Here is a 13751-nt window from a genome sequence, read left to right on the forward strand (position 1 = left end):
TGATTATTACATTTTAACAGAAGTTTAGATAGAACATGTTGAAACAAAAAGTAAGCAGATATTAACAGTAAATGAACAAGTAGATTATGCATTCATTTTTTACCGCTTGTTCTTAATAATGTTGACAAAATAATAGAATGGGAAATGACAATATGCTACTGCATATGTCCGCAGCCAAATTAGGAGACTTAGTAACCGGTTTGCTAACTTATTACTAAAAGAGAAGTTGTCAAGTATGTACACTATCTTATTTAATGTCAAAATTGTTCCTTTCTGTTAAAATAAAGCCAATAATTACATTTTTTGTGGTGCCCTTTATTTTGAAAAGTATTAAAATACATTTTGGTACCGATACCAAAATATTGGTATCGGGACAACCCGAATAAACAGTAAACTTGGATATAATTTAGAGTAGTCAGTGTACATCTTGTGTAGCAGAACAGATTTACTTTCCACTGAAAATGAATCAACACAGTCAATATTGTCCAAACAGCTGGCAACACAAGTGAGAATACCTTACAATAGACAAGGCCAAAGTATGAATGTCAAGTGTTATTTAACACTGCACTAGTGTTTGGACTGCTTATCATATCGGAAAACAGTTTCTGCTTCACAATGTCACCATGTGTGTGTTGGAGTTCATCTTGACCCACTAAGCTTGGATGTAGACAAGGCAGTTATCTTGTGACTCACTCCCTGCTATTTAGTCAATCACGTCTTGTCTCATTTATCGATAGTACTGGGTCTCTGTCGGTTTCAATGAGTCAAATTTAAGACTTTTTTAAGACCATAATGAGTCAAATTGAAGACTCATTTCACATCCAAGGAGTACAAAGACATTAAGGAAAATGGGAAGCCCAGAATTACTTGAAAAGTATCCAAATGTATTCACCGTTATTTCAATTTAAGGATGTGTAATGCTTTCCTGCCCCATGTTCCAAGTGTCTAAGTTTTCTTGCAGAAGGTGCGCTGTGCTTCATATACTTTTCCATTCACCGGTCAACTATGCGTTAAATGGTTTGCTCTGTAGCCACAAATAATTGAATTTGCACTTTCACATCTTAATAATTCAGCCTTCTAGTAGGCTTTTATAATATCCGCTGCTAGCTATGTAGCATGTGCACAGCACACAGGCACCTTATAGTTTCATTTTGTAGTGAACAGCATTTTCAAAAAACGAAACAATCGAAGCAGGGTGGACAACTGGTGTTCAGAAACCCCTCAGTTTACGACCGACATGATCCTACAGTACATCCGCCTTCACGCACAACCGACAGGGCAGTGTTAACAGTGTTACAGTGGTAAAAATGCTAAAATAAGATACTGTTTCAGCGATATGAGTGACTAAGTATATTATTAATAATTAGTTAGAACATTTCAGCTTTTTCTCATTTAACATCAATTGTTTTATTGTTTTTACAGGTTGATTGGCAACACTAAATTGGCCCTAGTGTGTGAATGTGACTGTGAATGTTGTCTGTCTATCTGTGTTGGCCCTGTGATGAGGTGGCGACTTGTCCAGGGTGTACCCCGCCTTCCGCCCGATTGTAGCTGAGATAGGCTCCAGCGCCCCCCGCGACTCCAAAGGGAATAAGCGGTAGAAAATGGATGGATGGATGGATGGATGTTTTATTCCCCGTAAGAATAGAATAAAATAATAATAATGTGATTGTTTAAATACATTACTAGTGTGTCAAATATGTTACCTGTACGAAATATTTTTGTTCAGTTACACATTTAACAGTGTTTATTATGGCAGTTGTATTTTTCCAAATTACTCCTAAGTTAGTATTATTTTATTTTTTATTTAAGTAACTAAACTTTGTTTATACTTTAAGTATATTTAATTTTTATTTGAAGAGCTTCTAATATTTTAGATCAGGTGTGTCTAAACTATTTCCACAAAGGGCCGCTTACTAAAAAGTCAAGTATGGGGGGGCCATTGTGATATTTTTCCATTTTCAAAAAAACTGCTAAAACCAAATATATATTTAAAGACAAAACTTTGTGTAAAATATCATCTTTTTCTCATTACATTCCGATTGTTGCTCATTTTTCTAATATTTTTTACAGTTGTTTTTTAGACTGATACATTTGAAAATAGACAACTTTTAAAATTTTAGCAGACACGTATATTTGCAAAAAATAAAGGAATCGGATCGGTATCGCTGAATTTTACTTGGTATCGGATCGAACAGAAAATGAGTGGTATCTCACATCACTAATGCAGCTGATGTGTGGCTGAAACCTCACACCTTGCGCTTCATTCAACCAAACTGTAGTAACAAGCCACTTCACATCCTCAGTAACGGCAACGACGTTGCAACGATGGGAACAGTAATTTATTCGATCACTCGTTACTGAAAAAAATAGTTAGTATCGCTGTTATACTCTGGCGCAGTTATTACCAACACTGCATGTACCGTACCACATTTTTAAGACTATATTTAACACATACATTAAATACATTTTATGAGATTACAAGGTAGTTTAGGGTATTTTAAAGACTTGAATTCTAATTATTGGACCCTGCGGATACTCTGCAGGGTTTCCCCTACATGTAATTGATTATGGCGCTGCGCCACGGCAAAAAACGGTACAGTAACAATAAAAAAAAAAAGAGCAAAATAATAAAAATAAAAAAAAGACAATTGCATCATGGCCAATTATGCAAATTATATGATGTCATGTTGAGTACAAACCTAGCCACGCCCCCATTGCCACAAGTATATTGACAGTCTGTATTACAACAAAGATCAGTTAGAACAGTGGTTCTTAACCTGGGTTCGATCGAACCCTAGGGATTCGGCAGAGCCTCCGCCGCAGCGGTCAAGACACACCAGACTTATCATGTAAATAAAAACTCCTCCCTATCGGCGTATCTGTACTGTAAAATTAAAATTTGAATGACAATAAAAAGGAAGTCGAAGTAGTATGGGTACCCACAAACAATGTTCCCTCTAATTTTCCATGTGATTTGCAAGTGTGTAATTTGTTGTGAGTTCATGCACTGTGTTGGTTTTGTTCTTTGAACAAGGTGATGTTCATGCACGGTTCATGTTGTGCACTAGCAAAAAAAACAACATATAACTTTGTCTTGAATTTGAAAAAATAAAATAAAAAAAAGGATTTTTTCACTAAAGAAGGGTTTGGTGAATGTGCATATGAAACTGGTGGGGTTTGGTACGTCCAACAAGGTTAAGAACCACTGAGTTAGAATAATACATAATGTCGGATATAGAAAACATACAAACCCTTTATTTATTGAATCAAAAATATTGAAATTTAACGACTTGGTGCATTTGCAAACAGCTAAAATAGTGTACAAAGCAAACTATAACCTGCTAGTCAAGAATGTACAACAATTCTTCTCAACAAAAGAGGAGAAATATAACCTTAGAGGAAAATCTGATTTAAAACATTTGTATGCGCATAAAACACTTAAGACATTTAGCATATCAGTATGTGGATTTAAATTATGGAATGGATTAAACAAGGAATCAAAGAAGGCCCCAATATGATTCCGTTTAAGAGACTGTTCAAACTACAAGTGTTCACAAAGTACAAAGGAGAATAATTATGATGAACATTGTGAGCTTTAAAGAAATACATAAGTAAATTAGATAATTATTATTTATCTATTGAATATTTGTTTACTTAATTATGGTATATTTATTTATTTACTGTGTATTTATTCACTGTTCTGTTACAAACAGAGAACAAGGAAATGGGATAAAATTGCTATGATATGAAAAGAAGTAGAATTAAATAAGCGCTGCTTCTTCCTACTCCTTTTCGGACGAGCTGTAATGAAACAACTGTGTAGTAGCATAGTATTGTCCACTGTGTTCTAACAAATTATTTTCATGTCCTTACCACAACTGTTCCTTGGGGTTGTGCACCGAGTGGCTGCCCGACGGCCACCACCTGCTGATGCGACTCGCTGGAGGGGCTGATGATCTGCACACTCTGGCCCTGGATAGAGTATGCTGTAGAACCCCACAAAACACATACAAGTAGGATTTAGTCTCAAGTCCAAACGCTTAAAAGTTTGCAGAGGAAGCTCTCTTGATTAACATCCAGCGTGACCCAATTAGCCCACTTTATCTGTACAAGCAAATATGCAAATAGTGTGTATGTCTAAATGAGAGAAGCTGTATGTGCATGTCCTCCAGCACGTTCTCCTTGCTGTTCATTAATTAGGAGTCTTTGCGGCACGTTATGGATTACCGCAATAAGATGGGATCAACGGAGAGGGAAAATGCCGTTTCCACGTTAAGCTCGGCTGAGCAGCACGCACATCGCCAAGATAAGAAAAAACATGAATTCAACATTAACACACAAGACCACCAGAGGCCTTTTTGTGGGATGATATTCTAGAACAGTGGTTCTTAATCTGGGTTCGATCGAACCCTAGGGGTTCGGTGAGTCGGCCTCAGGGGTTCGGTGGAGGTCAAAACACACCCGACTCATCGTGTAAATACAAACTTCTCCCTATCGGCGTATTACGGATACGGCAACAGCTGACTGGTTTGCAGGTGTGTAACTTGTTGTGAGTTTATGCACTGTGTTGGTTTTGTTCTTTGAACAAGGTGATGTTCATGCACGGTTCATTTTGTGCACCAGTAAAAAAAACATGGCAACACTTTAGTATGGGGAACATATTCACCATTAATTAGTTGCTTATTAACATGCAAATTAGTAACATATTGGCTCTTAACTAGTCATTATTAAGTACTTATTAATGCCTTATTCGGCATGGCCCTCTAACCCTAACCAAATAACTCTAAATTAAGTCTTTATTACTTAGAATATGTTCCCCTAGTGTCCAAATAACTCTAAATTAAGTACCGTATTTTCCGCACTATAAGGCGCACCTAAAAACCTCCAATTTTCTCAAAAGCTGACAGTGCGCCTTATAATCCGGTGCGCCTTATATATGGACCAACATTGAGCCACATCAGGTCTTGCAACTACGGGATGCATAACGTAACCCCAGCCTCTACTGTAGCGTCTATTCTATGCGCCTTATAATGCGGTGCGCCTTATATTTGAATAACGTTTTAAAATAGGCCATTCATTGAAGGTGCGCCTTATAATCCGGTGCGCCTTATAGTGCGGAAAATACGGTATTTTTTACTTAGAATATGTTCCCCATACTAAAGTGTTACCAAAAACATAACTTTGTCTTGAATTTGAAAAAAAAACATCATTTTATTTTTCACTAAAGAAGGGTTCGGTGAATGCGCATATGAAACTGGTGGGGTTCGGTACCTCCAACAAGGTTAAGAACCACTGTTCTAGAAAGACGCACATCAAAAATTAACCTCGACATCCACAACACGCTTTAGCCACCATGTCAACACAAATCGCAGGATGCTAAAACTTAAAGTGATTTTAGCCAATCAGAAACCCAAAGAAAGGGACAATACTTTAGGATTACATGTGTGAAAAGACTGAAAAGAGGCTTGGAAAAGCTTCAGTTTTCAGGAGAGTCTTGGCCTTGGTGGTGCCGAGCATTACCTTTGCTGGACAGGTTGGCGGCGTTGCTGCTGAGGACAGTCAGTGCGTAATGCGGCGGCAGGGAGGCCTTGCAGATGGCCGTGATGAAGGCATCTCGCGGCGTCACCAGGCCCAGTCGCCCGCACAGCGAAGCCATGGTCAACTCGGCCTTCAGGATGTTCTCCGTAGCGGTCTCATCAGTGCTGGACAAAAGCACGGAGTGAAATGTAGAATGAATACAAAAATACATTTTTTAAAAAAAGGGAAAAAACCCTCTACCTGGCGTCGAGCAGCAGGGACAAGGCGGCGAGCAGACCACACCAGCAGGCACTGACCATCTCCTCCCACACCAGGTGAGCTCCTGGGACACACACAAGGCCTTGATTAGGTAGAACCGCTACTATAACCATCATAACAAGTCTGTGTAGAGGCCAAGAGGATCACAACAGTCCAACCAGCCTTAATGAAGACTAACGAGGATCTCCTCACTGGGCCCACGGATCAAGACTCACCAGCTGGTGGCTGCCACTCTTTGCCAGGCTGCCCCTCTCTGGACTCAGCTGCCGCCGCCTCCTCTGTGGCCAGTTCCCTTTCAATCATGGTGGTGATGCCTCGGACAAGGTCCAGCAGGGCGCTGAAGGCCACCGACATGGCGTAGCCCTCGGGGATGGACGGGGGCTCCACTTTGTCCAGCATTTCCAGGCTAGCAGGGACATCGAGGTGAGTCGAGTACATTTTAACACAGGATATAAGGGCGGACTCATACTTGGGACTTCTGGACCGTGCTGGACTTCAGACCATGATGCCGTGAGGCTGCACTCACACTGAGCATTTGTGCTACCGCTCCCTTGCCCCATCACTTCTATCCTGCTGTATCGCTGCTGTTTCCCTCACTTTGTATGATTTTGAGCCGTTTTGATTATTTATTTTGCGTAAGGTGATGGCTGTCATTAATTACTTGCGGAAAAACGAGAGGAGCAATCGCATTATTCTTTTTTTTTACCTTTATTTACCCAGGAAAGTCCCATTGAGATTAAGAATCTTTTTTTCAAGGGAGTCCTGCTCATTCATACACCAGTGTAGGTGCCACTGAGAGAAAGGTGGGTGAAGTGTCCAAGACACAACGGCTGTGACTAGAATGGCAGAAGCTGGAATCGAACCTGGAACTCTCAAGTTGCTGGCATGGCCGCTCTACCCTCCTAACTACGCCGCCCCATTATTAGTATAATTTTTATCATCATTATTTTAATGACTCGTCTTTATTACGCGCAAGAATGTAGTCACAGGTGAACTAATATGACTTTTGGATTATTTTGAGTATCTGCATTGTATTCCTGTAATGAATCGTGTCCATTTTTAAGAACTTGCGAGTGAAGCGATTTATATTAATGAAATGACTCATCTTTATTACGCACAGGTATGTTGTCACAGATGAGCTAGCGTGCTTCGGGTTTCACTCGTGGATTATTTTGAGTCTTGGTATTATATTTCTGGTATAATTTGTGACAGTTCTTATCAGGAAACCTGCAAGAGACGCGATCACATTAATCAAAGATCGCACGAAAAAGTAGTTGCTGATGAGCTAGCTTGGTGTGGCTTTGAGTTTTGGATTATTTTGAGTCTCAGCAATTTGTTCCTGTAATGAATTGTGTACATTTTTAAGAACTTGCAAGTGAAGCGATTTATATTAATGAAATGACTCATCTTTCTTACGCACAGGTATGTTGTCACAGGTGAGCTAGTGTGCTTTTGGTTTAACGTGTGGATTGTTTTGAGTCTTGGTATTATATTTCTGGTATAATTTGGGACAGTTCTTATCAGGAAACCTGCAAGAGACGCGATCACATTAATCAAAGATTGCACAAGGAGGTAGTTGCTAATTAGCTAGCTTGGTGTGGCTTTGAGCTTTGGATTATTTTGAGTCTCTGAAATGTATTCCTGTAATGAATCGTGTCCATTTTTAAGAACATGCAAGTGAAACAATTTATATTAATGAATTGACTCATCTTTCTTACGCACAGGTATGCTGTCACAGGTGAGCTAGTGTGTTATTTTGAGTCTAAGTATTATATTTCTGATACAATATTTCCTTGCCCTTATGTGGGCTCTGTACCGAGGATATTGTTGTGGCTTGTGCAGCCCTTTGAGACACTTGTGATTTAGGGCTATATAAATAAACATTGATTGATTGATTGATTGATGATCATTTGTGACAGTTCTTATCAGGGAACCTGCAAGAGACGCGATCACATTAATCAAAGATCGCAACAGAATGTAGTCGCTCGGTGTGGCTTTGAGTTTTGGATTATTTTGAGTTCATCCATCCATTTTCTTTCGCTTGTCCTTCTCGGGGTCCCGGAAGGGGACGCATTATGTATTTTATTCCTGTAATGAATTGTGTCAGTTTTCAAGAACTTGTAAAAGAAGTGATCACATTAATAAAATGACTCATCTTTATTACGCAAAGGTATGTAATCAACCTGTGGCGTTGACTGTTGGATTATTTTTAGTCTTTGTATTCTATTCCTGTAATTATTACTATCGATTTTTAAGAACTTGCTGGAGAAGTGATCACATTAATGAAATTACTTATCTTAATTACACAGAAAAATAAAGTCACGGGTGAGCTAGCGGGCTGTGGGTTGAACTTTTGGATTACCGTATTTTCCGCACTATAAGGCGCACCTAAAAACCACAATTTTTCTCAAAAGCTGACAGTGCGCCTAATAACCCGGTGCGCTTTATTACGATTCATTTTCATAAAGTTTCGGTCTCGCAACTTCGGTAAACAGCCGCCATCTTTTTTCCCGGTAGAACAGGAAGCGCTTCTTCTTCTACGCAAGCAACCGCCAAGGAAAGCACCCGCCCCCATAGAACAGGAAGCGCTTCACCCGCCCCCATAGAACAGGAAGCGCTTCACCCGCCCCCGGAAGAAGAAGAAAAAACGCGCGGATATCACCGTACGTTTCATTTCCTGTTTACATCTGTAAAGACCACAAAATGGCTCCTACTAAACGATCCGGTTCATAAAAAGACGCAATCTCTCCATCCGCACACGGATTACTACCGTATTTCACAGCAACTGAACCGCACTGTGGAACGGGAGCACGTACGGTGAATATTCGCTCCACAGGGAATGAGAAGTCATCCTTCACTGTGGTTCTAGCTTGCCATGCTAACTTCCACTCATGGTGATATTCAAAAGGAAGACCTTGCCAAAAGAGACCTTTCCAGCCGGCGTCATCATAAAAGCTAACTCGAAGGGATGGATGGATGAAGAAAAGATGAGCGAGTGGTTAAGGGAAGTTTACGCGAAGAGGCCGGGTGGCTTTTTTCACACAGCTCCGAAGGCGAACACACCTTCACTAAGACGGGCAGACAGCCTCGGACGACATACGCCAACATTTGCCAGTGGATCGTAAATGCTTGGGCAGATATTTCGGTCACAACTGTGGTCCGAGCTTTCCGGAAGGCAGGATTCACAGAACAACAGCGACACTGACTCCCGATGACTTCTACGAGACGGAACCGGCCATTTTGGATCCCACGCTTGCGCAACTTTTCAATTCGGACACCGAAGACGAAGAATTCGAAGGATTTACGAATGAAGAATAACTTCAGAAGGTGAGCGCTATGTTTATTTTGTGTGTTGTGACATTAACGTTCGAGCAACATTATGTTACTATTGCTCTACACCATTTTGAATTTTACTATGTTTGTGATTGCACATTTGCGTACATTTTGGGACAGAGTTGTTAGAACGCTGGTTTTCAATATATTATTAAAGTTTGACTGAACTATCTGACTGTTTTTTTGACATTCACTTTAGCGCAGCGTTTTTTTGACATTCACTTTAGCGCAGCGTAGGCGCGGCTTTTAGTCCGGGGCGGCTTATTGGTGGACAAAATTATGAAATATGTAATTCATAGAAGGTGCGGCTAATAATCCGGTGCGCCTTATAGTGCGGAAAATACGGTACTTTGAGGCTTTGGATCTTATTTCATGTATGAAATGTGACATTTCTTATTAGGAGCCTGAGAGACACGCGTTCACATTAATTAAAGATCGCACAAGGATGTATAAGTAATGCTGTCGCTTTGTCTTTTGGAATATTTTGAGTCCTTGTATTTTTTTATTTATAAATTGTATCAGTTATTAAGAGCTTGCAAGGAGGGACCCAGTTGCAGTTGTTCTATGACTCGATTGTCATTCCGTACCCTGGCTCACCTCTTACGTAACGCCAAAAAAGGGAAAGATCGCTTGGTGTGAAGTGACACATTACATTTGGCCTAAAACAATTGTATTACCAGAACTTACTAGGTGGCTTTGGCGCTGCCCTGGACGCTGACAGTCATCAGGGGGATCCAAGTGCCTCGATATTCAAATGCTGCCTGGGTCGTGAGGTTCCCGCTGACCCCTCCTGGCCCTGGGCCGCCCTGAGCCGTGCCCGGGGGCCCTGAACCCGAGCCACCTTAACAAAAACAGCAAATAATATTAGCCGATGAGAATATTACTAATTTGAAGTTTGTTTTTACAGAACGAAATCCCCGAATCGTACCAGTTGGTGCACCGACGGCTGAGACGTTGCCCACGTTGGGAGTGATGAAGAGGGACTGGATGAAGGAGCCCAGGGCATTGACGATGTCCCGGAACACCTTGGTGGAGTGCTGCTTCATGTCATAAGACTGGCAGAACGAGCTGGAAAATGCATCCAAACACACATTTTTCACAAAAGCTTGCGTGACAACCGTGCTCTTTAAAAGTATACTTAACAAACTTCTGGTGAAATAATAAAAATAACAACAATATAAGAAAAAATCCAAAAATTCTTGGCATTCAACCCAGCAGATACCATTTTGGTTTGGAATTTTTGAGGAACCTCACATAGTATGTCAAAAACGCTGCTCAGTCAAGTCCTTTCTTTCTTGCGCAACATGACAAAAATACCAGTGTTTATGCTAATCCAATTGCTCCAAATATCCATAACCACAACACCAGGGGGAGCTCCACTAACCACGTTAAACCCAGATTCCGATCTAACAAAAGTCTTAACTCATTCTCTTTCTATGCCACATCAATGTGGAATGCGCTCCCAAAAGGTATAAAAGAAAGGGCATCTTTATCCTCCATCAAAACCGCAATAAAAGTACACCTCCAGGCAACTTCAACCCTAAACTAACACGCTCCCCGGATTGTTAATAATCAAATGTAAACAATCAAATGTAGATACTTTTCTTATGCCTTCTGATCTCTCTCTCTCTCTCTCTCTCTCTCTCTATGTCCACTACTTGCTGTACATATCCTACCAAGTCAGACCTGCACCCATTTCTCTGTTCTCAATTGTTGATGACTGATGATAACAACCAAACCTAACCCCCCCTCTCCACACCCGAATTGTAAATAATGTAAATAATTCAATGTATACACCCTGATGATTATCTTGTGTGATGACTGTATTATGATGATAGTATATATGATAGTATATATCTGTATCATGAATCAATTTAAGTGGACCCCGACTTAAAAACTTATTCGGGTGTTACCATTTAGTGGTCAATTGTACGGAATATGTACTTCACTGTGCAACCTACTAATAAAAGTCTCAATCAATCAATCAACCCATCCATCCATTTTCTACCGCTTGTCCCTTTTGGGGTCGCGGGGGGTGCTGGAGCCTATCTCAGCTGCAATCGGGCGGAAGGTGGGGTACACCCTGGACAAGTCGCCACCTCATCGCAGGGCCAACACAGATAGACAACATTCACACCCTAGGGACAATTTTAGTGTTGCCAATCAACCTATCCCCAAATATGTTTGGAGCAATTGCTTCCATTGCTAATTGGAGAACAAAGCAGTAATAAACAACAACAACAATGGCCTGAGACTTACCGTAATAAATGTGGCTGCACACACAGCCTGTGAACCGACTCTACGGCCACCGCTCGCAGCCACTGAGGCTTTTCTCCGTCCAGAAACTTCACCAGCAGAGACAAGAAGATCTCACACTCGGTTACCTTGAAGGGGGAAAAAAAAAATCAATAAAACAAGCAGCGTTGAACAGGAGTTCTGCGACAGGAGCTTAGAAGATCACTGCAGCGTACGAGCAGACTGTAGAAGTGCTTGATGAGCACTGAGACCACGCGCAGCAGCCGCATGCAGATGGGGAAGTAAGGCTTCTCCACGGGGGCCGGTGAGGCGGCGCTGCAGCTCCCCTGGCGGAACTTGATGTTGGGGGAGAAGAGCTTGATGACGAGCGGACACACTCGCTCCTTTAGCAGGAAACTGAACTCCTGGTGCTGCATGGGAGGAAAGAACTGGATCAGAAATGTATGTATCTTGCTGGACTAAGTGGGAGATTCCGTTTCATTAACCCTTGAGCACAAATTGCCCTAAATCTGTGAAAATTTAGATGAAACTGAAAATTGGTTGTGGATGTAGCAGAGCAAAAACTATAAATGTTGGATTCATTTATGATACACTGGAACCTCCACTTACAACCCCCTCTATTTGTAAACTTTTTGGTTTTCAAACTTTTAGATTGCGCCACATATGCCCCAGCAGGCCATGTCTCTGTGTACGAACGCTTCATTCATTCATTTTGTGTCCCACTGGCAGCCATTGTGTGCCTGCTTGTATTAAAGAGAATAAGAACGCCGCTTTGTACCACAGCAAGTTTTTAACTCTGATCAGAACGGACATTCCTGGAAAAAGATGCTAAAGCTGACTTATTTCACAGCGAAGAAGACTACCTCTCTTCCAGGAGAACACACAGACGACACCCCCACCCCTCGTTTCTCTCCTTCCGTGAGCTCACGAGAGGACCTTTGCCGACGTTAATTTACCGCAAAAGTGTATTTTAATTTTTAGAATGTTTTAAATAGCAGCAGTATGATTGTTAAAGTTAATTATTTTTGTGATTTTTGATCATTTGTGAGGGCACCAGTGTTGGTCAGTTTGTTGCTGTTTTGGCTTGTTAATAAATAGACAGTTGATCCATCACCTCCTTGTTATGTGTGTTTGATGAACAGTACTGTATATTGTGTTCAAAGTGTACAAACCTTAACTAGAATATGGACTTTTGTCAAGGCTCGAACCCATTATTCATAATTACGTTGTTTCTTATGGAAAAATTTGCTTCACTATACAAATTTTTCGATTCGCAAACAATGTTTAAGAACATAATCATAATCGAGGTTCCAATGTACCTGCAGGAACACGCCCGGAAAATCGTTCAGGACAGACTCCAGCAGTTCCAATCCGAACGTCCTGGTCATCTCTGTCATTCCCACCAGCCAGTAGGGGGCGTCCGCATTTACCAGCTGGCACAGGTCCTGTGCATGAGGACAAGCAAACCATGATGGAGCAGTCATCCTTGACAGTACAAGCCGTGTCTGGAAAAAATACTTCCAAGTTGAAGATGTTTCCCTTCTTATTTGTTGCTTAACTGCATCAATTAAAGCAATGAACTGTTTGCAACGCCAAGAAACACACTTGATTCTGTCAATACTGCAATGCATTAATATAGCTAAGAAGAGAGGACTGTGAAAAGAAGGCTGTCGCCCTCTTGTGGACATACCTGAAACAGCATGTAAGCGTCTTTTGCACTGGGCCTCAATGTGGTGACAGACCGCCTGTTGGTATTGCCCTGCACAGGCGGAGGCTGCTCCACAATGCCTGGGGATGGTATTCAATTATTTTCACAATCCAGTGACTCATAATAACATTCATGCTAATGTAGGTCAAGGGAATTTAGCGGTGACTAACACATGCTTAAAGGTCTCATATTACAGTACCATCGTATTGTTCATCAATTTATAGATGTCTCAGAGGTCGCACAATAGAGTACTAGAATTGTGTTGTCCAGAATCTAGCCTTGATGCTGGAATTTGGACAATTTGATACGTTTTTTAGTAAGCCCTAACTGGAACACACCATTTTGTTTCTGTAGCTTTAATGCTAATAAACCGTTTGTCCACCAGTGTGTCTCCAAGAAGGGCCATTGTGTACTTCATCCACGTGCTATATATACATTGCAACACTTGTCCAACATTAAATAGATGCCAGATAATGTAACATCAAAGAGTGGGGAAGGAGGAGACATAGCTATGTGAGCTCCTTGCTAACATTACTCTCACATTTTAACATCATGCTCAGTTGGCCTATTTGACAACTTTACATCTGTAGCGGACCAATGCCTTTATTTTTAAGATATGCAGAGAAGCCTCTTTTTTTCTTCTTTGGTTTGGACG

At 41.0% G+C, this 13751-nt stretch overlaps 1 protein-coding gene across 4 annotated transcripts in view; it reads right to left on the minus strand.

Annotated features, from left to right (window-relative positions):
• mon2 (MON2 homolog, regulator of endosome-to-Golgi trafficking) overlaps window positions 1-13751 on the minus strand; it is a 90565-nt gene that overhangs the window by 44861 nt on the left and 31953 nt on the right. For all 4 annotated transcript variants that reach the window (XM_061924866.1, XM_061924865.1, XM_061924864.1 and 1 more), the window contains exons 6-15: window positions 13079-13176; window positions 12708-12833; window positions 11604-11798; window positions 11392-11516; window positions 10061-10200; window positions 9820-9973; window positions 6015-6205; window positions 5782-5863; window positions 5524-5705; window positions 3877-3989 (exon numbers count right to left, since the gene is read on the minus strand). In XM_061924866.1, coding sequence (XP_061780850.1) covers window positions 3877-3989; window positions 5524-5705; window positions 5782-5863; window positions 6015-6205; window positions 9820-9973; window positions 10061-10200; window positions 11392-11516; window positions 11604-11798; window positions 12708-12833; window positions 13079-13176 — 1406 coding nt within the window. The remainder of the gene's footprint in view (window positions 1-3876; window positions 3990-5523; window positions 5706-5781; window positions 5864-6014; window positions 6206-9819; window positions 9974-10060; window positions 10201-11391; window positions 11517-11603; window positions 11799-12707; window positions 12834-13078; window positions 13177-13751) is intronic.

The sequence above is a fragment of the Nerophis lumbriciformis genome, linkage group LG29, assembly GCF_033978685.3.
Source record: "Nerophis lumbriciformis linkage group LG29, RoL_Nlum_v2.1, whole genome shotgun sequence".
Taxonomy (NCBI): Eukaryota; Metazoa; Chordata; class Actinopteri; order Syngnathiformes; family Syngnathidae; genus Nerophis; species Nerophis lumbriciformis.